The sequence below is a fragment of the Gadus macrocephalus genome, chromosome 20, assembly GCF_031168955.1.
Source record: "Gadus macrocephalus chromosome 20, ASM3116895v1".
Taxonomy (NCBI): Eukaryota; Metazoa; Chordata; class Actinopteri; order Gadiformes; family Gadidae; genus Gadus; species Gadus macrocephalus.
This window is the reverse complement of record NC_082401.1, coordinates 5,017,323-5,043,669: the sequence shown is the minus strand read 5'-3', so window position 1 is coordinate 5,043,669 and position 26,347 is coordinate 5,017,323. Positions and strand designations below refer to the sequence as shown.

Here is a 26,347-nt window from a genome sequence, read left to right as displayed (position 1 = left end):
TACCCGATAGTTCAATAGAGAGAGTTACGGAGAAAGTACGAGGGGGAGATAGAGAAGGTATAGAGAGGGGGAGAATGATGAGTGAGCAAGAGGTTGATAGAGGGAGAGTGTGTGATAGGTAGAGAGGAAGAGAGAGAGTGAGAGACAGAGAATGAATGATTTATTAACTATAGGTTTTCTAATGGAATTCTCCGCTGTCTCATGGGCGCTCAAGCTGACAACCATTACCTGCACTGATGCATAGTCCATTATGGGCACCCCACTTTAATAGAGTGTCTATCACGTGAAATACAGAGACGTCAGGTGCCAGCGCATGCACTCTCACCCATGTGTGAAGGTTTAACCCAACTGTAATGGCTTTTCTTTCAGACAAGGCCGCGCGAGCCTTACAAATGTATTGAAAATCAACACTTGAGGGAAAGAGTACGAAGGAAGGAAGTGGACCAAAAACTTCTAAAAATGACACTGATTGTGTGTCAAAAACAACACCCTCGCTCTCTCTATCTCCTCCCCTCTTCAGGCCGCAGGGTGTTAAGGCTCTCTGGTCTGTATGGTTGCCTTGTTATGGATTCTGAGTACGTATGTAATGGTTAGAAATAGCACGGTCCCTCTGCAAGCATCATAGACACGCTGCCTCAGCTCCTATCTAAAGACATGCACGTTAGTGGAATAACACTGAGGGAGTTACCTTGTGCCGTTATGCATCAGCTAGTTTTTGCTGTCGAGTTGGCAAAATGTGTATAATGTAATAAGAAAGTTAGTATGTTAAAACCTTTGCAGTGTAGCGTGATCTAGGCTATGTTTGAAATTAAACGTAGGCCTATGCATAAAAACACTTAGCCTAAGTGCACAACAGACCTACAAGTTGGATTGAAGCCCCATAATGGCTTCAAAGTATTCAAAGAAATTTAAGTAAGTGGGTATGTACTTCATACTTAACTTTAGCCAGTGAGCCTCATATTTACACCGAACGATTTAGTCATGAAGAACTTATATTAGGTTGATTAATTATAATTCAATTATGGATATAAAGATGTAAGACAATTTTATACTAATTAAAAATACACTAAATGGTTGTGACACCTTCTAGTTATCCTCGTTTCTATAGGCAGGCGTTCTCTTCATCCCACATTGTCGGTCCGCAGCAGGGATCCAAATGTCTCAAAGCATGAGCCGCACAATAGCGCCCCTGGTGGTTAAATAAAACGTTTCTCCAAACACCTGGATGAACCCTTGACCTTATTTGTTGCATGCATGTTATGTAAAATTCAAAATGGCTAAATTTGTATGAAAGGCGTTTACATAAATTACTGGAACAGTTTATGTATCACTGCTCACTATTCTAAATGCATTATTTCCCCTCTTTTTACCCCTCTGCATACCCCTGAACCCTCTGCAGGTGGCATTAAGCCAACACAACATAACCACTTCAACTGTGTATTAAATTATTGGATTCTGTTACCATATATAGTGTTAATTAACTTCGCTTTGAAAAAATATACACAGTTCCACGTTACAATTTTCTCCTAAAGTATTAATAATTCAGTAATATGTGGATTTAATAATAGGTGTACATTAAATGAAAAACAGATCACTGTACTTAAACTCCAGCAAGGAATTTATTAAGAATGTGTTCACCTTACTTGAGAATTTTATTTGTATCAATTACACACTGTATAACTATAAACTGAAGAATTGCAATACAGTCGTTACATTAACAATATCAACACGCATCAAGGATCGAAATCACCCGAAGTGGATATAGACTATAAAATATTACCCCATGAACCTTGTAGAGTGTAGAATCTAGAAGTTGAGATAAATGAATAATTGTATTCTTCCATCTGCGCATATTAAAGAAACACTCTGGAACTCTGACCTTCAGAATAAGAAACATGGTTAAACTAACAAAGGGCCAGAAAAAAGCTTAATTCTTAGTCTTTTTATGGCGTTTCTGCGATCGTTTCCTCTGAGGTGCTTTTCTCTTCTTCGGCTCTCCGGCGGTCCCCTCCTCCTCCTGCTTCCTGCTGTGCTTCAGCAGGTCGTCCCGGCTCATTGGCTGGATGATGGCGCCCACCTTGGTGACGATCTTGGGCATGGTGATCTTCTTGACCGCCTGCCTGGTGTTCCAGGTGGCCCCGACGGGGGCGCGCATGGTGACCTCGAACTGCTCCGGGAGCAGGAAGGGGTGCGGCAGCGCGCCAACCTGGTGCATGCTGACCGAGCTGTCCCGCTTCTCCGAGATGATCACGCTGGCCAGGCCGCCGTCCTTCCTGGGGGGCGGCGGCGCTGTCTTTAGCCGGAACCTCCGGCGCTTCTTTTTTGAGGGCTGGAGCCCCTGGCCCCCCCACTCCCCCCAGCCGGGCAGGGTCAGGTCCACCACCTTGGGTCTCCCAGCTTCCTCCTCTCGCCGCTTGTCCTTCAGAAAGTCAGAGATGACGTCGTCCCCGGCGAAGGCCTCCTTGATGACGTCTCTCTGCTCCTCCTGACCGTGGGCGGCTCCCTCCGCGCCCTCCACGGCCGTCGGGGCCAGTGGGACGTGGATGACCGTGGCCTCCTTGGTGAGGACCTCGGCGAGGTCTATTCCTCGCTTCCTCTTCCTCTTCTTGTCCGCACCCTTGCTCTCCAGAGGGGCCGGCTGAGGCGCCTCAGCGTTGGGCTCAGCCGGATCTGCTTGTTCTTCCTGGTCCAGAAGATCCATGTCTTCCAGGCTCTTGATTCTGAACATGGCCTGCTGCAGCTGAGCGCACTCGGGTTCACTCACCTCAGCCACCATGGCTGAAGCTTCCGCTTCCATGCGGCTGTCCTTGAGTTCCTGGAACATGTTTGTGAATTTTGACAGCTCCTCCTCCTCCTCCTCGTCATCATCAGCTATATCAGCATCAGCAGCATCATGCGATGCTACAGCCTTCTCAGCTCCAGCCTTGTTCTTCTCCGTCATCACCTCCATGTCTTGGTTCTTCGCTGCTTCGTTCTCTGCCTCTTGCTCCTGCCGCTGCTTGCGCCTCTCTGCAAACCCTCTGAGTAGCCCTTCCTCCTCCGTCTCCTCCGGGCCTTCCTCCTCATCCTCAGATATGAGGACAGCGGCTGCGGTCTCCGGCACACTGGGCTCTGTGAGGTCGACCGGGTCCTTGGAGAGCTGGCCTCTCATCCAGGGGTTGGCGGGGTCCTGGCCCGGCTCCACCTCGTTGACGAAGTCAGGCAGCATGTCTGGCTCCGACGTCTCCCCGTCGTCCTCTCCCTCCTCGTCGCTGAGCGTGGTGGCCAGCTTCTGGGTCAGGTCCTTGTTGACCTCCAGCTGCTGCTGCATGGCCTTGCGGGCCCCGTCGTCGTACTTGGCCATGATGGCCTTAGACTTGGCCCACTTGCCGCTGTTCTGGTGCTTGAGGGACATCCTCTCCTTCATCCTGCCAAGCTCCAGCTTCTGCAGCTCCTCCAGGGCGCTCACGGGGTCAGACTTCAACATCTCGTCAAACTTTTTGACAAATTCTTTACGTTTGGCTTTGTTTTGTACCTTGTGGTACTTCTTGCTCTTGATGCTCCGCTCCCGCCGGGCCTTGGCCTCATAATATGACTGCAGCGCTCTGGCCTTCTGCAGCTCAGCACGCCGGATCTTGGCGTCCTCGAGGCTCATGGCTTTGAGGGATTCCTCCTCTATGGGGGTCAGCATGGGGTCGTTGATAGGCTGCTTGTTGACGGACAGCAGGCGGAAGATTTCCTGCTCAAGTGGGGTTCTGGCTTTCCATCCACACACGACCTGCTCTAAGGGTTTGGGACCCGGGGCTTCCTGGTTCAGCGGGAACACCAGCTGTTCTGCCTTTAGGTTCTGTTTTACAATGCTCTGCCAACGAGATACCTCCTCGGAAGATTTCTGAAAGGCGACGTTTCTCTGAATTCTTTCCGTCTCCGGCTTGGTCAGAGGGGAATCTACCGTTTTTTCTTCAAGTTTAAGTTTCTTTAAGTGTGATTTTGTCTGGGCAGAGACCGCCGGAGTTTTTGCAATGGTCTGAATCAGGTCGGACAAGTTGATTATCTCCCCCTCGCCTTTTGCATCGACAGAGAACTCAGAGATCTGAATAGTTGCTTCAGATCTCTCTGCAAGTCTTCTCTTCTTCTTACCTCCCAGTGCGCTGATGGCTTCCAGCAACTTTTGATGCTTTCTGTCATCATCGCTACCGCCTTCGTCTTCACTTGGGATGATCTCTTCTCCTTCGTTGAGCAATTCATCCTCGTCGACATTATCCAAGTCAAGTTTTTCTATCGGAGGTTTTTTGGTAGTCTTTAGGGTGCCTTTGAGTTTTCCAGCAGATTTCCTTTTCCTTTCTCTCCTTTTAAAAGCTGAACTTTTTTCCGGGGTCTTCTCGGTACCTGTGTTTTTGTTGAGTGTCTTCTTGGTACCTTTCGTACTCACTTTATTCTTCTTCAATATCTTAGCCATGTTGAATCCACCATAGAGGCTCCAACGCCAGCAACATGTACACACGTGTGCCGGCAATCGATCCGTTGTCGTGAACTCTGACCCACTTCCAGCCAGACTGTCGCAAAAATCCTTCTGCTGCCGGCAGTGTTGCCAGATTGGGTAGCAAATCTGGCCAAATCTGGCAACACTGGTTGCCGGTGTTTGAGCGCCGTCCTCTGTACAGATCTTAGCATGTCCATGGTACAGATATATTAACCCCATTACTCCCATCAAATATAACCAGGTGTTTATGATTGTGTTTGGGTCATTTGTATTCGCAGAAAGCAATGGCAATATATTTTCAAAAAAATATTAAAACGTGTCCAAATCGAGTTTTTCTTGCATTTCGTGGTTGTCTAGCATTTTGTGTTTGGAGCTTTTGTCTTGGTTGTTGTTTTGTCAGTAATAATTTGTTCATGTTTTTTTCTTATTGTATCACCCTCTTCCACCACCGTCCTGTGGTCCAATAATAACCCTTTAGGTTGTTTCTTGTCATAAAGAGTAGATATTATATCTATCATTAATTAATCATAGAAGAAAAAGAAATATATTTAAGAAATTTATAAAATATTTAAAAAGAGAGATAATTTCTTTTCAAAGCGATATTTTTCAAAAGAGATATATAATCGCTTTTTATTTAATTAGTGATTTATTAATTATTTCATTTTTCCGTCGGTGCATATCAAACTAACACTATCTACAGCCATGGAAATATTATATATGTCTACTGCATGGACCTAGTTCTACAGATGATAATGTGAACATGTGCCTGTCACATGCTCAGGTCATGTGACCCTCTGCATCCATCCAACATGGCGGCCACGTCTGTTTTCCAGAGAGCGAGAACAGGCTCTAAAATAGGAGTTCAGTACGACCAGGAAGGCAACCTCATTCAGGTAAACAACCTATATGACTATATTATTTGTGTAATATTGTAGCGATTTTAGGGGGATGAGTTTGAATGGTACTGCTGTGTAAACGCTCCAAGTCAACAGACAGGGACCTCGCTGACAACACACCAGGGGATAATATAGTTGTCAATCAGGACTTCATATTTAGGATTGTTGGGGCGTCAGTAGCTCAGGAGATATAGCGGGCTGGCTGATAACCCGCAGGTGGTTGGTTCGATCGCAGGCTCCTCCTTGCTGAGTGTCGAGGTGTCCCTGAACAGGACCCTGAAGAGCTGTTTGTAGCCCTGCGCGGTTGACACCGCCATCGGGGTGTGATGGGTGAATGAATGGCTGTACGATTAGGATAAAAGCGTCAGCAAAAACCCCTAAATGTAAAATGTAAGGTAAAATGAATTGGCAGTATGTTCCCTGCCACTGACAGCTGGGTGACAGGGCTGGGTGACAGCTGGTTGACTGTTTCCTGCTTGGATCTGTCCATGTCGTGCAGGTGGAGACCAGAGAGGACGAAGAGCAGAATATCAAGTTGTCTGAGATCCTTGAGCTCCTGTTGGCAGCTGGATACTTCAGGGCCCGTATTAAGGGCCTTTCCCCGTTTGACAAGGTAGGATTATGTTGTTAACACTCAGCGTGTCATGTCCAAGAGCAGGAGACGCATTAGCTACTATGTACATACAACTGACCATCAGTCCTCAAAGAAATAATTCTCTGGAGCAAAGTCTTAAGTTTCAAGCAACCTTACAACACTATGGGGTTCTAGGCCTGCCTATTGCACCTTCAACAGAAAGTAGATTTATATTACGCTAACCTCTTCACTTGAATCCATGGTATTAAACTTACTAAATATTTTGATTATCAGGTGGTTGGAGGGATGACCTGGTGTATCACAACATGTAACTTTGATATCGACGTAGATCTACTGTTCCAGGAGAACTCCACCATTGGCCAGAAAATGTGAGTGTTTCTCTGTATTTATGAAACAGTGTAGTGGAGAAACAAAGCTTACGTCTTCACACATAAGACGGGTTACATGTGCTTGATTAATATCTAATCAGATATGCATCAGATGAACTGGGTTTCAAACCACATGTCCACACGGTCTACTTGTAGGCAGCCTTGAGCATGATATCTCTGCCCTACATGCTCATTAATGACTCAATATCTTAATCTCTCTCTTTCGGTTCTCTATCACTCAACGTCCGTCTGAAGTGCTCTCACAGAGAACATAGTTTCTGTTCTGCCCAAGATGAAGTGTCCACACCGACTGGAGCCCCATCAAATCCAGGGCTTGGATTTCATCCACATTTTCCCAGTGATTCAGGTACGGGCATGTGAGCATATTACCGTAATAAAAGCATAACAATTAAATACACTCACGTGAATATTTTAATTCAATAATATAGATTCAATAAAAGATGACGGCTTTGTAATGGAACAAAAAACTGATAATGTTGAAAAACTATTTCTGCTGAGGAAAAGGTTACGATACACTATGCCTGTGGTGTTGCCCCCTTTGGCTGAAACGACCTCAATTAGATGTTTCCTGTAACTGTGTCAGTCTCTGACATTGGGCTTTGACTTGGCCATTTTAGAACTCTCAACCTCTCTCTTTTGGTCCATTTTCTGGTGGAGTTCCTGGAATGTTTTTAGTTCATTGTATTGTTGCATGCTCCACATGCAAATCCAAATTCAAATGACAGATCATTAACTCGCATGTCCCTCAAGCCCCCTCTGGTACTATACAGAATTCATGGTGGATTCTATCATGTTGAGCATGCAAAGCCCTGCTGCAGCAAAACAGCCCCAAACCAATCTCCACCACCATGCTTCCCAGTTGGAATGAGGTGCATGTGCTCAAATGCTGTCTTTGCACCAAACATGCCTTCTGTTACTGTGGCCAAATCATTATCATTTTGCTCAATCTGTCCAAAGCACATTGTTCCAGAAGTCCTGGGGTCTCATTTATAACCGTTGCGTACGCACAAAACGGGGCTGAAAGTGCCGTACGTGACTTTCCACGCCAAGGTTGTGATCTATAATATAAATACCAGTTTATAATATAAACTGACTTGACGGGAGAATGTGCGCAGCCCTAAGCAAACTCTGACCCATGCCTACGCATGGTTTGGAGGAAAAGGAGAATCAGCGACACAGACGGTGTGGTGGGGAACTAAAGTCAGACCGAAGAAATGTAGAGTGAGAAGAACGATTATTTTTTATCATCGCCCTTCATAAGTTACATTTTCAACCCACATCATGCGTTAAATCTATGTAATCAGAATAAGTTAAGTCAACTGCGTTTTTTCTAAGTATAACTCCAGAAACATCTCCTTAGAATCTAAATGAAAATTCAAAATCAAAATTCTCTATATTTAATCCCGTCACTCCATTCTGTCGACTGACGGCGCGACTGCATGGAATAAAGCATCCGTCCAACATGTGTCAATAACATAATATTTTATGTGACACTGCACATAATCAATTGTCAATTAAATCCCAAGTGTGGAAAACCAAGCCACATACTCCTCATCACAATCCGTTCCTCTTGATGCTTTTCATGAAAAATCAGGCATTAAAAAGGGGTTATGTTCAAGAACATTTTACGTGGGTGATTACAAACTGATTATCCAAGGTGTTCTCGGTAAGTCTTATTACCGTAACCCTATAAATACAGCGGTGAGCCCCGTGCGTAATGCTCCATCATGGCACTGCTGGAGGACCATGCAAATGGCAGGATTCGGAGGGAGAGGGTCTTCAGGGACCATAACGATTTATTGGTACATAAAAAATATGCACCTTTATGTCAGACCACTTCTGTTTAAATTCTGGGACTGTGCGCTCCGTGCTACTGACAGAGTTCACTGCTGCAGCAACATGTTTCCACTCACTCTGCTTTTTGTTGTTAGTGATCCCAATCCCGTGACCGCCGAACAAAACTACTTTTCGGGCCTCCACCTCACCCACAAGTGTCTCCACTTCAACCTCTTTGATATTTCGCTTTTTTGCTTTTCTCCATTTCTGCTTTTCTGCCATTGTTTCCGACAAGACATAATACTAGCATCCGAGTCTGTTTTATATCCAGATCGCATTCATGAGGTAGTTTGCATTGACCATTTATGGTTAAAAAGGGGCGTGTACAGGGCGGAACGTGAAGCTGATTCAGCTGCGCACACTTGTTGGCACTCTGTGATTTATAAAGCAAAGATTGCTCAGAGATGTGCGTACACAAGGTTTTATAAGTCAGAATATTTTTTGGCGCACGCAAAACTTGTCTTTTGGGTGTACGTACACTTTTAGTAACAATCCCACGCACAGTTTTTTAGTAACAATCCCACGCACAGACTGTGGCTAGAGCTACCTGAAGGTCCCGTGATGACATTTAAGGATTTTCTGAGACTTCTTTAAGCATCTTGCGTTCTGCTCTTGAACTTTCTAAGCGGCCTGACCCGGGCATGTTGACAGTTGATTTGAATGTCTTCCACTTGTAAATTATTTACTGAACAGTGGAATGGCTGATTTCTTATTGCTTGGAGATGTTTTAAAAACCTTTCCCAGACTTGTATGCATCTAAGACCTTCTTTCTGAAGGCCTCAGAAAGCTTTTTGGATCTCACCATAGTGATACAATCAAGGGCAAACCTGACTAAATGGCTCCTCCAAAGTCATCTCTAACAATGTTCTAACTATTTGCACTAGAGTGGTGCATTTGATGCTCATACAAGGCCGTTATAAGTAGCAATACACCTTGTGGTGACTATTTCCTCACACGAAAATTGCATTGCTATTAATAACATCATTCAAATAATTAAAATATATATTTTTTTCTGTTTTATTTATATAGTTACAACCATATGTTAATAATATCATAAAGGGGGTGTCCTAACTTATTCATATGACAAGACAATATGCCATGCTCTCTTTTATTTTGTGTGGTATCTTTGTATTTAATGCAAACGGATAAGGTGTATACCAATGTTAAAGTATTTTTATTTGTGTGATAATGAGTTATGAATGAGTTGTGATCTACTGGTCAGCCATCTTGTTTCCTTGTGGCAGTGGTTAGTGAAGAGAGCTATAGAGACCAGGGAGGAGATGGGGGACTCCATCCGAGCCTATTCCATAGCTCAGTTCCACAAGACCCACAGCTACCCAGAGGTAACCACCTATTAGAGGAGATCATCTAGTCACCCAACTCATCATCAACTCTATCTCTATCTCACTCTGCAGGTCTGTCTGTGTGTCCTCCCCGTTCTCTGTAGGATGAAGACTTTCTCCAGAAGAAGGACAGAGCAGTGAAAGCTGTCCTGGACATATCAGTGAGTTGTGGAGCTCTTTGATAAAAACATTTTGTATATATATATATATATGATATATATTTCCTGTTTACTCTTTGCAACATTTCACATGTAATGATATAATTTGTCATCAATATTTTGATAAGAAAAAATAACGGACAACCTCTGATTGGCTAATAACTGGTTCCTCTATCTGATGTGTGTGTGGGGAACAGGAAGTGTACAAACCAAGGAGGAAGTACAAGAGACAAGTGGAGGCTGGAGAGCTGCTGGATGAGGAGTCGCGCGTTCACTCCACCCTACTGGAATACGGCCGGTGAGAGAGTGTGTGTGTGTGTGTGTGTGTGTGTGTGTGTGTGTGTGTGTGTGTGTGTGTGTGTGTGTGTGTGTGTGTGTGTGTGTGTGTGTGTGTGTGTGTGTGTGTGTGTGTGTGTGTGTGTGTGTGTGTGTGTGTGTGTGTGGGGCCCCATATCTTCTGGCTCTCTCATTCTCTCCCATCTGCTCTCATTCAACCTCCCGATTAGTTGGTTCCATATCATTTCCTGTCTTCACATCACTGATCAATAAGCAAGGTCCCTTTTTGCTTTACATACCCTTCCTCAGCTGAGAGCCATCTTAAATATTCCTCATATTTTCCCACATCAATCAAGCTCATTATTCTGTGACATACAACTGTGAAGTCACATGCTCCCATGCGCCTGTATGTCAAAGTCAGGCGTGTTGAAGGTTTTTGAGATCAATGGATACACACATAGAGTTCAGATTGCTGCTCCCTGTCGTGGCAATTTCTCTATCAGATACTGCGTCTAAGACAGATGAGATATTTAGATGCAAAAAGCGCACAATGCTTGCAGGCGATTGCTGGTCATATATATTTGTATTAAAAGTACGAACAAAGATACTTCACAACATGCATCAACAAACAACATAACAGGCATACAATACAATAATCTGAGACCTCAGATGGGAGTTCGCCCTGCGTCTCACTTCATTCTCTAAAGGTTCGCAAGGAGAAGTCCACTGAGTGGCTAAAGTCAGGAGTTCTTATACACTTAGATCGGATCCTTGTGGGCAGCTGTCCCACAATAAACCAAAAGCCTTTGTTAACGTTGTTAAGGTGGTTGAGCCCATTCCTTATCACCGTTTGCTTCTCTGCGCTCCCCAGGGGGTCAAGGAAAACAGGTCCAAATCAAACTACAGACAACATGGGAACGGAATGTGAAACCAGATTACATCACACGAAACGGAAAGATTTACATTTTAGACGACCCTGCAGAATAACAGGGTGGCTAGACCATACACGGAATAGTATGCAAAACCTAGGTTCATAAAGAAAAACATAACATGTCGATTTTCCATCACACTCCCCCCTTTGATTATTTATAATCACAAAATCATGCAACCCTTAAAGGGACACTGTGTAATATTTTAAGTCATTTATTACCTCAAATCAACGTATTCATTCATACATAAGTCCTCATTGGTGTAAAATTATCTCTGCAAAAAATCTCACTTATCCTCCTGAGCGAAGAATAATTAATATGTAGTTACATAGGAAGGGTAAGCTTCATGGAGGCTTCCATGTTCTTCCGATCTATGAACTGCCGAGAGGGACAAAAAGCACTACGTGGTACAGGAAATGCAAACCCGTTTTCACTCTGAGCCAGCGTGAATGATGACTGAAATAATTCACTATCTTGCTCGAGGAATAGTTACTCATACATCATTAGCTTACACTAATGATTCAATGCAGTTTGAAATTTGTTTGAAATAACGAACCTCATCATCACTCGAATGACTTGATGAGGTAGTATTGGATGTCATGGCACAGCTTCTTGGCACATACTGCCCACCGTAGTTTTTGAACAAGCGAGCACTATTAGTTTGAATGCAATATACAATTGTACCACTAGATGGGAGTAATTTTTACACAGTGTCCCTTTAAGATTAAAAATGATCACTTAATCACAACATGCATATTTTCACAATCTATTATGCCCGACCATGGCTTCCCAGTACAGATATTTATACCACTGTTCGCTTTTACAGTAGGTAGTACGAAATCACTGAACATCACCTGGAAAAAATAAAATAAACTTCTATCACACTATCAATCCCATCAGATAGTGGTCCAGGGCTGGTGTCCATTCTGAATGACGTTTATTATGGCCCCATCCCTCCCCAGGCCAGAGACAGTCCTTTGGGCCTGGTTCTGACGTGATTGTGTGTGTAAGGGTGAGTTACTAGCACTTCACCCTGGTTACAGTGTTGGGGTGACAGCCAAGTGGGTTGGGTCGGAAGTGACCTTTGTTGTTGGTGATGGTGCCCACTACCTTGCTATGATCCACAGGACTTGGAATGGTTCCAACCGCCTTGGTGAGTTCCAGGCACGCCTCCGATAGTAATCCATGTATCGTGGAGTTGCCCTTCCTTGGGCTGTATCTGCATGTGCATTGGCTTGTGGTCCCGTAGACGTTGGCACCATTCTCTACGGCACCATTCTCCCTCTCTACTGTCCCACCACTCCGAGGGTGGTACGCACAATGGTTGGGTGGGTCAATTCTGCTGGATGACTTGGTTCGCAAAATGTGAAACATAGTTTTCCATAGTCACTGGATAATTTCTTTGGGATTCCCCCCTTTTGATAATTATCCACATAAACATCATATCAAGTCATCTGTTACCATATATTCAACAGTCATCCAAAAAAATTAATAAAAATAAAACAAAGAAACAATGCTACCGTTTAAAAACATTTCTAAACACAAATATTCTTCGTATTTGATCTGTCCTTAATGCTGCTTCCGTGATACAAACACATGAGTAGTTGGCAAGCACGAAACGTTTGCTACTCTAAAAATGTATAGTCAATCCACCCAGTATTAATAACACACAGTATAGCCCATAATGGAAACGGTATATACTTCTCTTTCCCATTGTCCTTCATGATGTCTCTGAGGGACCTACATGGGGTTTGTTTTATTTTTTCTGAGTAATTATTTCCTTTGGTTTGCTTTGGTAACCCAATGTTGTTGTTGTGGGCTCCCCATCCCCCCTCTTGACACATGGACTTTCCCATTTGTCAATTTAGCATAATAGGGGAAAGCCCAGGGGTCTCATTTGCGTACGCACAAAATGGGGCTGAAATTGGCGTACGTGACTTTCCACGCCAAGGTTGTGATCTATAAAAAAACAACTTGACGGGAAAATGTGCGCAGCCCTAAGCAAACTCTGACCCATGCGTACGCATGGTTTGGAGGAAAAGGAGAATTGGCGACACAGATGGTGTGGTGGTGAACTGAAGTCAGACCGAAGAATTGTAGAGTGAGAAGAACGATTATGTTTTATCATCGCCCTTCATAAATTTAATTTCAACCCGTATCATGTGTTAAATCCTAATCAGAATTATTTAAGTCTACTGCATTATTTCTCAGTTATTACTCCAGAAACATCTCCTTAGAATACAAATATAAAAAAATTCTCTATATTTAATCCCGTCACTCCATACTGTCCACTGACGGCGCGACTGCATGGAATAAAGCATCTGTCCAACATGTGTCAATAACGTAATATTTTTATGTGACACTGTAAACACATAATCAAATGTCAATTAAATCCCAAGTGTAGAAAAACCAAGCCACACTCCTCATCACAAACGTTGTCCGTTACTCTTGATGCTTTTCATGACAAATCACGCATTAAAAAGGGGTTATGTTCAAGAACATTTTACGTGGGTGATTACAAACTGATTATCCAAGGTGCTCTCGGTCAGTCTTATTACCGTAACCCTATAAATACAGAGGTCTGCGCCGTGGTAATGCTGCACTATATGGCACTTCTGGCGGACCATGCAAATGGCAGGATTCGGAGGGAGAGGGTATTTAGGGACCATAACACTAGGCTACATAAAAATATGTAACTCTATGTCAGACCACTTCTTTTTTAATTCTGGGACTGTGCGCTCCGTGCTACTGACAGAGTTCACTGCTGCAGCAACATGTTGCCACTCACTCTGCTTTTTGTTGTTGGCGATCCCAATCCCGTGACCGCCGAACAAAACTACCTTTCGGGCCTCCATCTCACCCACAAGTGTCTCCACTTCAACCTCCGTGAAATTTCGCTTTTTTGCTTTTCTCAGTACTTCTGCCATTGATTGATAAAAAGACATAATACTTGCATCTGAGTCTGTTTTATATGCAGATCGAATTCATGAGGTCATTTGCATTGACCATTTATGGTTAAAAAGGGGCGTGTACAGGGCGGAACGTGAAGCTGATTCAGCTGCACACACTTGTAGGCACTCTGTGATTTATAAAGCAAAGATTGCGTACGGTGTGCGTACTCAGGGTTTTATAAATCAGAATATTTTTTGGCGCACGCAAAACTTGGCTTTTGGGCGTACGTACACTTTTAGTAGCGATCCCACGCACAGTTTTATAAATGAGACCCCAGGCCTTTATTTTAAAGTTTTGTGCCTTTTAATGAATTCTACCGCTGTCGTACATTTGGATTCTGTCTAGCACATTTCTTTAACTTTCAACTTTTATACTTTACAACTTTTATGTCTATGCTTCTTCAAACCACCTTTCCTAATAACTTTCAAACCTTTCAGATGTACTTCTTAGAAACTATCACACAATCTATACACAGTCCTGGTTACACATTAGATCTCGTCTCTTGTAATATGCGTGAATGCTGTGTCTAGTGTGATACTTTCCGTACACTGCTCTTCTCTCCATCCGCCTGGACACGCCTCCACCTCTCTGGGACCCTCTTTTGTCTCTTTGTTCAGGCCACTTCCTTGTGGCTACACTGGCACCATGGAGGCCACCGCTCTGGTGCTGTTGGTCCTGCTGGACTGTCTCTTTGTGTCGTCCAGCAGACCGACCCGTAGCTCTTCAGGTGGGCTTCCCATGGCCTGTAACTTTATAACGTCTGATGTAGAGGAGTCATGACGTGGGGTATTTGCACTGGATTGGGCCACTGGTCGGGCTGAAAGCAGCAGGAGGAGGAGGAGCGTTGTCCAGGTCCGGATCTAATTGAACAAAACTAGATGCAGATGGGTTATCTTTCTCCCCACCCCTTTCCCTATCTGGTCTTGTCATACGTTCTCATCTATCTGTTCGTTAATTCACCTTCTTGCCATTTGGCCATAAAACATTAACAAAATATCATAATATAAAAAATCAGCATTTTCAATATTAGGCAACACACTTCTGTTGTCCCCGTCACGTTATCAGTCGGCGATCAGTCGGGGTCATGCCATGGCTGTGTGATATGGTTGACCATTAAACATTTTTAGCAATGTTCTTCTCCCTTGGAGGACGAAGTAAGTCATATTATATATTGAAATATTGTCCCTCAGGATCATGCGGGTCTGGTATCCTATCACATGCGTCGCACCCCCCCCCCCGCCCAATTTAGCCCATGTCATGTCGGGTTTCTGCAAGGTACACATGTGGGGCTGAGCCTGGGATTCTATAGAATCACTTCACTTCTTTATCAGAAGCTACAGTTGACATGCAAAACTTCTCATTCCAAAGCAACAATTGCCAACATAGATAGATATATACTAATAATAAGTATAATCCCGGGGGAAATTCAACATAGCTGCATTACAATCGTCTTTGAACCACAGTTCCTCGACCTCCGCTAATTGTCCATCATAAGACATTCTGGCAGTACAATGCAAATTATCTGTGGGCATGTATTGTATTTATCTGTCCCTCTCGAGACTCTCATGGTCACCCTGATATCATTGTGCATGTATTGTATTTATCTGTCCCTCTCGTGACTCTCATGGTCGCCCTGATATCATTGTGCCCACTTTCCTACCTTACCTTCATGCCAGCTTCTCACCTCCATCTCTCCTTCTCCACTTCTGTGATAGAATATCAGAGAACCTGCTGTAAGTATCTGCCTGACCAGTTGATTTGGACATTTTATTTTGGGAATGTGATCTTTGTGAGGAGCATGACCGTGACAGCCGTGGGCTGAGTGACGTTCTGCCACTGGTTGAGAATTCACATCTAAGCTGTTGCACTGCACGGACTGTTGTTAAGCTCAGTTTTACTGAAGCCACTTCCCAAGAGACGTTTAAAGGTGTTAAAGGTGTTTTTGTTTCCTGTGGTGTGTTGCTGTAGGTGGTGTAGCATGTTGTTTTTTGTATGTCTTGGAACATAAAACTGTTGCTTGTCGATTTTTCTTGTCAGTCTTATTTTAACGCTCCCTTTCTAAATTGCACTGTTTCCTCTTTCCTCAGACGATATGGCTTCAGCAAGCATTCCAAACAAGACAAAGTAAGTATTGAGAACACATGACGCAGGCTTAAAGCTTTCTGTCAGCCTCCACATCCATTTACTGGACATTTCTCCCCTGTGTCCCCACCTACAGGCTGAAGACCGGAAGGCCTCATTGGCTGCCGGTACACAGGCCACGCCCCCTGGGATGACCGAGACATCAGAGGAGGAGGAACAGGAGGCAGCAGAGGAGGTGAAGGGCTTCATACAAGTCAAAGCAGTCGGTCCCAGGAGTGATCACAGGCACAGCACAGAACAGGGATGCCAGAAATCCACCACAGCAGTAGCCTGGCTATTGCCAGACCAAGCTCAATTGTAGATTGCACGTTGGTCTGGGGAGGCTGCTGTAATTTTCTTCAGCACAAGAGGCGTGATCAACAGGTCTAGTTCAAATGACTGTACGCATTTGGCTGTTTGCTGTCGCTTCCCTGTCGTCATTGTGTTAAACCAGCTAATAGCGTGCCAGGGGGGAAAGCCAGCTTGGTGATTGGCTCCCGCAAAAGCGTATCGGAACCAGAAAGAAATGTATTGCTCCTGTTCTTCAAATCACCAGCAGAATGGCCTAGGGCTACCCAGTCTACCACAGCAGGGCTATGTGCTGAGAACCTTGTTGTACGCGCTGGAAACTCTGCCTTTTTGGGCCAGCTACTAGACCTAAATAGCTTCACAACAGCAATACATGACCTTTGAATGTTTATGATGTATCCTGTGCCCAAAACGTACTTATCAACATAATATACAATGTATTTGTACAATTTCAGAAACATTTCTGCAAAACGCTGTTTGATTACAATGTCTTTGTAATCGTTTATGAAGTGCTTGACGAGAACTCGTTTACTCAACTAGATGTTTGCACCCCTAGAACAGAACAACAGCAGCAAGGCACCAGACCGTTGAGTCTCAGGAACATCAACAATACAGATAACAGGAGAACACACAACAACACCAGTGGCAGGAAGCCAGCCAGTAAAATCTGTTACTTAACCCAGTTGTCTTAAAAAGTCCCTGAATGTAAGGGTTCTATTCAATACAATTAGATAAATTAGACATTATACCAACATAACAGAAATAAAGAATAACGAATATAAAGAATGCATTAAGTACAATGAAAAATGATATGCAATGTAAGAAGCCTTGGTTAGTACTTACACAAAAACCTGTTACTTAAACCCCACCATTAGAAAAACGTTTACATTTAGAATAATAAAGTAAAAACTTGAGAATGTATAATCTTTATTTTTTTAAACCATCAGCTTCGCATCAAAACTTTGATGACCAACATGGCTGCCATGGCGACCGGGGAGGTAAGTCTTCTCATTGTGTTGACTTTGGTCTGCTTGAATACATTGTGCTATATAAATAAAGGTTTCTGCTCTTCAGGAATATTTAGAGTGAGATGTGTACATCTAGAGTGAGCTCTTTAGGGAGACAGACGTGTGTATTGACAGTGAGGTGTGTGTTTGTCGTTTGTTATTTCAGGGGACGTTGACTGCGAGTGCTGTGGGTCAGATCGTAGGACTGCAGTCAGAGGAAATCAAACAGATCGCTTCCGAATACGCAGAGAAGGTACGATGGATAACACGATCTGCTGCTCACTACTTATAGAAGTAAATGTGCACTCTGGGGAAAGCATGTCCACTTGTGTTGGTTTCTTGTGTTTGTGAGTGTAGTGGCTAAGGCTTTCCCATTCCCAATGTCCACACACAACAGTGGACCCCAAATTATAGTTATTTTACGTGTTGGTATGTCTTCGATGATCTTATACATTCTAATCTATGCCATTTGGTTGTAATTTAGAAAGAAAAGTTATGAATGTATATGGTTTGCCAGTTCCCGCAAATCAGTTGTTGAGTCAACATTCTGCTACTTATGTGCCAGGGACCCTTACGAGAGACCACTGCCAAGACAGTACGCTTCTACATCTCTTATTACAGGGCCCATACTGAGTTATCTTCTTAAAACTCCAAGCCCAGTGAACCAGTCCAAAAGAGCCAGTGAACCCAAAACTATTTGTTTTTGTTTTAAAAGTGGTCATTTGTCATAATCGTAATCTATGCCATTTTATCACGGTAACTGAAATAAGTCCCCATATATGGTAAAGGGGGTAAAACCTGATGTTTTTGCCATTCATCCCATACTGCTACACTGTTTTTGGCGCAACTCGATGACAACATCCCTCATTATAACGCCCATACACATCAACGGAACAAAAAGAGGTTCACAAAGTTGGAGTGGGTCATAACAATTTTTTACCGTTTAGACATTTAAACACTTTACCGTTAACCCAAAACACATTTTACACTTTGACATGTATAGTGCCGTCAGTTTGAATAATAGTATGACCAAAGCGTGTTTTGGTCGTCGTCCGCCTGCAGCAGTCAGGGCTGTCGTCGGAGGAGCGCTCAGAGCGCTTCGGCCCGCTGCAGCAGCACCGCAGGCTGCTGGCCTCCCTCAACAAACAGATCCAGCAGAAGACCAAGCAGCTGGAGGAGGTCAGAGCCCACTGAAGCCTCCTTCCTCCAGCACACACCGCATGGAGTCCTCATGTTAAACTAACAGGCTGAAGAGCCAGGCCGCTAAAAACAGGGGGAGGTGGTGGGGGGGGTAGAGTTCCTGGTTGAGGAGGTAACACTGTACAATATAAGGGTACATTTATTAACCACTAATTAACATGGTAACATGACTAGTGCAGTAATTAGCATTAATAAGCAAACATTTAATTAACAGCTAACTAACATTACAGAATTGATTTACCATTGGTGTTCATTTTAACTAAGGTAATAGTGTTCATGTTATTAAAGTTATTCATTTGTACATTATTGAATAGGGTTAGGATTGGGGTTTATATGCAGGAAGACGGAGGTACGTGCTGGCATATATAGTAGTATATCATTTATACAAGTTGATTTTATTGATAACATTAATGAAATCACTGTCGTTCAGCATTGAACACAGTCATGTCCAGGTCATTTTAAGCTACGAGTTAAGCATTGGATCTGTGTGTGTTTTCCAGCTTCAAGCTAAACATGACGAGCTGCAGGAAGGCGGGGAAGAGGCCAAGACCAAACTGGCAGAGGTAAGACTCCCTGGATCAGACCCTGAGGCCACAGAGCCTGGAGGTGGTCCAGATATGGAGATCAGGGTGTTCTGTGTGTGTTTGAGGCAGACCCAGGTTCTATGGTGTGTAGTGAGTTGTGTGTTGTGTTTGAGTCAGACCCAGGTTCTATGGTTGTGTGTGTAGTGAGTTGTGTGTTGTGTTTGAGTCAGACCCAGGTTCTGTGTGTAGTGTGTTGTGTTTGAGTCAGACCCAGGTTCTGTGTGTAGTGTCTTGTGTTTGAGTCAGACCTAGGTTCTGTGTTTAGTGAGTTATGTGTTGTGTTTGAGGGCGTACTCACACTAGGCAAAGTTGCCCTGTACTGTACTCAAGTACAATTCCCTGTCTCCACAGAGACAATGCAGCGATATCATCATGAGCAGATCTAACTGGAGAGAAAGTGAAATCCGCGAGCTGCTGATCATGTGAGAGAAGGTCATGCAGTCGTATTAAACAAAGACGGTGGTGCGATCTACGTGAGAGACGCAGAGGAACTGTCCTTACTAGGCTTTTGTCTGGATTGTCTGGATTGTTGGCGTTTTTGACCTTGTAAATAGTTAATCGCGTTTGTAACCTACACTCAGACATGAACTTATACTTGCATGCCTTCATTCATAAAAAAATCAAAACATTCGGGAGTATGCAAATTATTCTTTAGAGGTCGAGACTCTGTGCGCAGCCCCCCCCCTTTCCAGTGAACCAAGAAAGCCCGCGCCGTGACGAACGGGGGATTTTTGATCAAACACTCAACTTCGCTATCGCACCAACGTGAACCCGCTCGTGAACCGCTTGCCGCCATGTTTATTGTTTAATGGGGTAGAACGGTCGCATGGACTATACGTCATCAAGCTCAGGTTGAGTATCCGTGCATGTGCGCGTGTCGGCTCATTAGCCTCTGTACCGTGGCCTGAGCACCCCTCTCCGAAGTGTACTCAGGCCACGGAATTGAACAGTACTTGAGTACGGATGGTGTGCTCACACTAGCCCAACGATCTGGACTTTAGGGGGCAAACGTACTTGAGTACGGTACAGTTGGCCTAGTGTGAGTGCGCCCTGAGTCAGACCCAGGTTCTATGGTTGTGTTTGTAGTGAGTTGTGTGTTGTGTTTGAATCAGACCCAGGTTCTTCTGTGTGTAGTGAGTTGTGTGTTGTGTTTGAGTCAGTCCCAGGTTCTATGGTTGTGTGTGTGTGTGTAGTGAGTTGTGTGTTGTGTTTGAGTCAGCCCCAGGTTCTGTGTGTTGTGTGTTGGGTTTGAGTCAGACCCAGGTTATGTGTGTAGTGAGTTGTGTGTTGTGTTTGAGTCAGACCCAGGTTCTGTGTGTAGTGCGTTGTGTGTTGTGTTTGAGTCAGCCCCAGGTTCTGTGTGTAATGAGTTGTGTGTTGTGTGTCCAGGCCACAGAGCACACAGAGCGTCTGGACAGCGAGCTGCAGGCGCTGCAGCAGCTGGAGGGTCAGGCGGACAGCAGGTAGGCCCGGTCTCCTGGTTCCTTATCCACACTGGACCATCCCACCGTGGGGATCCAATACCTCACAGACTTGGGTGTAGTATATTATCCATTCATCTAGACGTCTGTTTTCCACTACTCAAAAAAGAAAAGATATGTATTTGTCCTCATTGATATCCACCATCCATCTACAAGTAGACGATCGAACATAAATATCTAGAGGAAGAAAAAGTCATAACTTATTTTGTTTGTTTTATTGTATGTATGTATATATATATATATATATATATATATATATATATATATATATATATATATATATATATATATATATATATATATATATATATATATATATATATATATATATATATATATATATAGTATATCTATACTGTATCTATATCAAACAGGAATTGACGACACTGTCAATAGTGATCCTTGATGTTTCCCCAGAGAGGACTGGTCCTTTTGTCACTGGTGTGTGTGTGTGTGATGAACCCTGATAAGGTTGTTCTTCTGCTCATGCCCAGCCTGCTGGACCAGCTCAGGGCCCTGGTGTCGATGAACGAGCGCCTGAAGAACCAGGAACACGAGTTCCGCACACACTGCAGAGTGAGTGCCTGACGTGCACGTATACACACGTGAGCACATACACAAATGTGCACGTACACACACACGGCACAAACTCTACATCCCATGACGTGTCCACTGCTTGATGCCGTTCAAAAAGCTTGCGGAGTCAGAAGTATCTGACGGAGGGGCTGATCGCCAATGATTTATGTTTCTACCTTTATTATGAGATATATATATATATATATATACATTTTATTTTAATACTAATTAGTTTAACTGTTTGATTTTGTTCAGGAGGAAATGTCTCGCCTGCAGCAGAACATTGAGGACCTGAAGCTGGCGTCAGGAGAGGACACGGAAGAGAAGATGGTGACCTCATTCCCTGGGACACGATAGATCAACATTTAACTAAGATACACATCTATATTATAAACTGTCTTGAGCCTCGTTTGGGATGGTTTAGATTTGAGTTTAGACAAGCAGACTGGTCTATTTAAAACTCAGTGGAAGGTTGTGTATAATCTCTCTCTCTCTTCCTGTAGGAGAGGAACCAGCTGATTGATAAACAGTATAACTCAGACCGCGAGAAGCTGCAGAAGATCAGACTACTGATGGTAATCCAACCAGAGCCTTGTATTCTTTGTTCTTTCAGTGTTTCATCACCAAAATACTAATAATATCTTACAAAAAGGACAACGTCCCTCCTCTTTTTAATCAAGCACATTTCAAAGTTATTTTCAATGATTGCGGTTGTATGTGCAATCATTGAAATCCTGCAAGTTACACGATGGAGACAAACAATAGACAATTATTCAGTCAACATCATGATGACTTCACAGCGAAAGCTGGAGGCAAAACACAGCAACCATTGGAGGCAAATAGGAATAGTGCGTTACACCAAATGTCTATCCACCTGCTTTGTTTGTAGGTAAGGCTCTGTGACTAAGATTTGTTTTGGTCACATTATGTCCACAGATTGGGGTACTAGGAGGAACAGGTGATTGATCTTGCAACTCTCTTAGGGAATAAGTTAAGAGGGTTATTGTTTGACTCGAGATAAGCCCATAGATAATTTAACAATTATTCAAGGATTCAAGGAGTTTATTTGTCATTGTAATACACAACTAAATACAGTTTGGCACTTTCTAGCAGCAGTTAGTGTTTAAATGTCTAAATTACACAAAAGACACAATAAGCCAAAGACAAATAAGACTGACACAAAGACAGAGACCAAATGACAGAAATGGTTAAAAATTATATCGATATGGTGATATGTAGATAAAAAATTATCCCTGTACATATTGTGCCCATCAAGTCCAATCTGTTATATATGTGTAGAGGGGCGGGGCGGGCGGGGTTGCTGGTGTTGGAAGCTACTGCTCCTGGTGGAGAGTTCCTTAGTGCTTTGTTAGGGGGTTAGGGAGGGGCGTGGGGTTGGTAATTTGCTCTATTCAAAATAAGCTCTAATAAACTATAGAACTGACCGTATTTAGCATATCACGTTAGTTAGATGATTTTCCAAAAGATTCTTCTGTTACTACTTTTGTAACAATCAGTACGAGAGGACTGTCTAAGGAAAGCAATCATGCTTTCAATTGTAAGTTTCATTGCTGGACACATTCAGATCAACGTAACATAACGTAAGCGTTGTTGTTTTCTATGCGCTTCTGCCTCCACCACAAGCCCCGCCCACAACATCACGTTATTGTTTACTAACAGTAAGGGGTCTCTAGAGTCCCTTTTCAAAAAGGCATCCTCCTAGGATAAACGCATATAAAAGGGAATTAAACGAGTCTTGATATTTAAAACAGCCCATGTAGCCTGTTGACTACAGACATACCAGAGGAGGAAGGGCCCTAGCACTTCATACATCCACAGGAAGGGCGCTGATTCATCGCGTTGCCCTCCGCTGCTCCCTGCAGGCCCGGAGGAACCGGGAGATCGCCATCCTGCAGAGGAAGATGGATGAGGTGCCGAGCCGGGCGGAGCTGACGCAGTACCAGAAGAGGTTCATAGAGCTGTACAGCCAAGGTAGTCCTGCTGCTCTGAGCACACTTTAATTACGCCTGGAGGAAGGAAACTACACAAGCAGGAAAACTCACAGAACATGTAGAAAACCTTGTTGTTATTGTTGTTTTTGTTTTTATCTGGCTGCTCTGCTAGTCTCTGCAACTCATAAAGAGACAAAGCAGTTCTTCACGCTGTACAACACGCTGGACGACAAGAAGGTGTACCTGGAGAAGGAGGTGAGTGGTGAAGCCGAGGCAGACAGCAGTAACTAACATATCAGATATACGCCTCCTTTTACCTACCTCCTCATGTTTCCCTGTGGAACCCATCAATTTCATCAAACAACCTATAAGTCAAATCAACAACTTGTATGTTCAATATTCACAATCCATGAATTGATACAGACCTGGACCAGTTCTCCATATCCAAACTGCCTTACGTATTTGTTTTTTGCAGGTGAATCTGCTGAACTCGATTCATGACAACTTCCAGCAGTGAGTATTGTTTAGTCTTTACATCACACCATGGTGGTCCATTAAGAGCTGTTTCAAATTCTGGGAGAATTAACCTTTTGGATGGGATCTGTTTCAGGGCCATGTCCTCCTCCAGCGCTAAGGAGCAGTTCCTCAGACAGATGGAGCAGATAGTGGAGGGAATCAAGCAGAACCGCATCAAGGTCTGTACCTTCTAGAACCCCCACCTGCCCGCTGCCCGCTGCAGCGGGCAGCGCTTAGGCACCACCGCCTTCTACAGCAGGCAGTGGGCAACGCCAAGGTGGTCCCTCGGCAGCGGAAAGCGGGAGACAATCTCGGGCAACAATCCCTTTCTCCTCCATGTCTTGGTTCATGTACTTCAGGGAGTCAAAGCCCTAGTTCCTTTCCCTCAATACCTTCTCAACCATGGCTGAGAGAACCCCCACTACGAGCCTCGTTGTGGAAATACCAGAGACTAGAGTCTGATGTGTTATGGGCCATAACACCAACAGCAGAACGGTTATTCAAATAAAGAAGTGTAAGCCTACACTTGCGTTACAGTACTCGAGCTCTATATCTAAATAATATGATATAGCCTATTGGGCTTACATATCATATAATACATATGATCACAGGCAAAAGCTGTGTGCGCCTCCAGACGATATTATGATCACAAACGACTGCGTCGGGTTCTCCGACGTCTCTGGTTCTTCCACTTCCACATCAATCTGAAGTAGACTGAGCCGCACGCTGCCAGCTGCCCGCTGCCGGGCGGTTGTGCTTCGTGGTGGTGGTGCCTCTCGGCAGCGGGCAGCTGGGCTCAACGATGGCTGAGATAACCCCCACTACAGTCTCATTGTGGTAATACGAGAGACGTCAGAGAACCAACGTGTTATGCGCCATAACACCAAAAGCTGAACGGTTATCTAATTACAAAGAAGTGTACAACACTTGTGTTACAGTGTGTGTAATCACACACACACACAGATGTGGAGCTCGCAAGGTCTTAGCTCATTGTCTCATTGGCGGGCCAAATTCTCTGGGCTGGCAAGGCAGAGAAAGGGGAGGTAGCTTGGCCCCTTATGATGACATATGGGGCCACATTCGAAATCAGCGTGCTTGAGCTTCCATCTTTTCAAAGGCAAGCAGGATACCTAGTGCTCGTTTTACACCGAACGTAAGTTTTAGCCACTGGGGGACCTTAGGCAGGCAGGTTAGAAAACCTCAAAGTGAGATTTTCATGCCATGGACTTCTGAGTATCCTCTGCAGTACTCCACTATACCCCTGGGGGTACGTGTACCCCCATTGTAGAACCACTGCTCTAAAGTACCCAAAAATAACCCCCAAATCAACCCAGATCAAGGACAACCTCGCAGCCATCTCCTTTTGATAACAAAGAAATCTGATTTCACGTTGGAATTTGGAATTTCTCTGATTCACCTACTGGAGAAGCGGTAGGCAGCTTGTAGGTTTGTGTTGAAGCAGGTTGAGCCCTGTGAGTGACCTGTGTGTGTGTGTGTGTGTGTGTGTGTGTGTGTGTGTGTGTGTTGTGTGGTGTGTGGTGTGTGTTGTGTGGTGTGTGTGTGTGTGTTGTGTGCACCATGTTCCTCAGATGGAGAAGAAGAAGCAGGAGAACAAGATGCGGCGCGACCAGCTGAACGATGACCACCTGGAGCTACTGGACAAACAAAGACTCTACTTCAAGACCGTCAAGGACTTCAAGGAGGTGAGCAGACTCACTGCAGAGGGGTTAGGGGTTCTGTGAAACCCTTTGTAACTCACTGTTATTAAGGGACATACAGATTGACTTGATTCACATCAACACCAAGAGGTAGTGGGACTGTACACATTGGCCTGCACTTGAAGTGAGCTGATGAACGTTGTTGCCTTTCCACAGGAGTGTCGCAAGAACGAGATGCTGTTGTCCAAGCTAAGAGCTACAGGAACCTCCTAGAGGCCTTGATCCTGGTCCAGGAGCCTCGTAGAAGTCCCTGGTACGCCAACCCCGCGTTACATTCCACAGGATGTTCAGTCAATGTTCTACATGTAATTCAATTATTGCAAAGAAACCCAAACAAAGCGGTTTGAAGAAAAGCCAACAAGATTGAACATTCACTCAAATGCTGTTCACACACGCCATGAGCCAATACAGAAAACATGGAGTTAGAGTGGAGTTTATGTATGATTAAAACTCATGAGTGTTATGATTATAAAAGCAAAATGTCAATAAAAAACATCAGCTTCTGTTGGCAGTAAACAAAATGTGTTACCCTGGCATCGGTCCTTTCATATACTGTGAGGATGTGTTACTTGACAAATGTGCTCCATCATTGATGAGCTTGAGACATGGTTGGCCGATACTCTACCCCCCCCCCAGTAGCTTCTGAGAGCTTAAATAACCAAGCAGGTCTTTTATTTCCAGCGTGAAAAGGGCTGCCATCTCCTTCTAGGAAACTGTTCAGTAGGATATTAGATTATGCAGAGCAATACATTCATTCTGTCCATAAACACAAAGGTTTATTAAATCCTAAAAGCATGACAGCTTGTGCTGTACAGATGAGTGGAAGTGGTGGAAATGGTGTTAATACATTTAATGCATCTGCTATGTATGTTTCAGAAACATGAGGACTTGAGCTTGTTTAACCTGCTTGATCAGACGGCCTCTGACGTCCAACCTCCAATGAACACATGAATAGAGCTGTATATGAACGATGGCCTCCTTATCTGTTAGCATGCAGCAATTACAAACTATGAAAGTGTTTTGCGCAAATACATTTCCAAACTAGTA

General features: G+C 44.0%; 2 protein-coding genes across 3 annotated transcripts; one reads left to right on the top strand and one right to left on the bottom strand.

Moving 5' to 3' along the window:
- Positions 1 to 1,595: 1,595 nt before the first annotated feature.
- Positions 1,596 to 4,519, bottom strand: si:dkey-251i10.3 (uncharacterized protein LOC553498 homolog). The gene has a single exon (XM_060039857.1). It carries the CDS (start codon positions 4,436 to 4,438, stop codon positions 1,928 to 1,930), a length of 2,511 nt encoding a protein of 836 aa, XP_059895840.1. The 5' UTR covers positions 4,439 to 4,519; the 3' UTR covers positions 1,596 to 1,927.
- A 672-nt stretch (positions 4,520 to 5,191) lies between these two features.
- Positions 5,192 to 25,821, top strand: ccdc93 (coiled-coil domain containing 93). Of its 2 annotated transcripts, XM_060039858.1 has the most exons (24): positions 5,192 to 5,355; positions 5,858 to 5,971; positions 6,227 to 6,321; positions 6,577 to 6,688; positions 9,423 to 9,521; positions 9,626 to 9,682; positions 9,877 to 9,977; positions 15,552 to 15,569; positions 15,924 to 15,960; positions 16,055 to 16,153; positions 17,214 to 17,264; positions 17,440 to 17,526; positions 18,336 to 18,452; positions 18,974 to 19,036; positions 20,447 to 20,520; positions 21,033 to 21,114; positions 21,370 to 21,444; positions 21,618 to 21,689; positions 22,998 to 23,106; positions 23,239 to 23,321; positions 23,542 to 23,579; positions 23,677 to 23,761; positions 25,172 to 25,285; positions 25,457 to 25,821. In XM_060039858.1, the coding sequence occupies exons 1-24, from the start codon at positions 5,236 to 5,238 to the stop codon at positions 25,511 to 25,513; spliced, it is 1,959 nt and encodes a 652-aa protein (XP_059895841.1). In that variant the 5' UTR covers positions 5,192 to 5,235; the 3' UTR covers positions 25,514 to 25,821. The 2 variants fall into 2 exon arrangements, with proteins under 2 accessions (XP_059895841.1, XP_059895842.1); XM_060039859.1 differs by lacking the exon at positions 15,552 to 15,569 and having other exon boundaries at positions 5,198 to 5,355.
- Positions 25,822 to 26,347: the final 526 nt, after the last annotated feature.

Coding starts and splice junctions, on each gene's coding strand:
- si:dkey-251i10.3 (XM_060039857.1), bottom strand. CDS start 4,438: ATGGCTAAGATATTGAAGAAGAATAAAGTGAGTACGAAAGGTACCAAG.
- ccdc93 (XM_060039858.1), top strand. CDS start 5,236: ATGCTCAGGTCATGTGACCCTCTGCATCCATCCAACATGGCGGCCACG. Junction 6,322..6,576: donor TCCACCATTGGCCAGAAAAT/GTGAGTGTTTCT, acceptor GTCCGTCTGAAG/TGCTCTCACAGAGAACATAG. Junction 17,527..18,335: donor CTTCCGAATACGCAGAGAAG/GTACGATGGATA, acceptor GTCCGCCTGCAG/CAGTCAGGGCTGTCGTCGGA.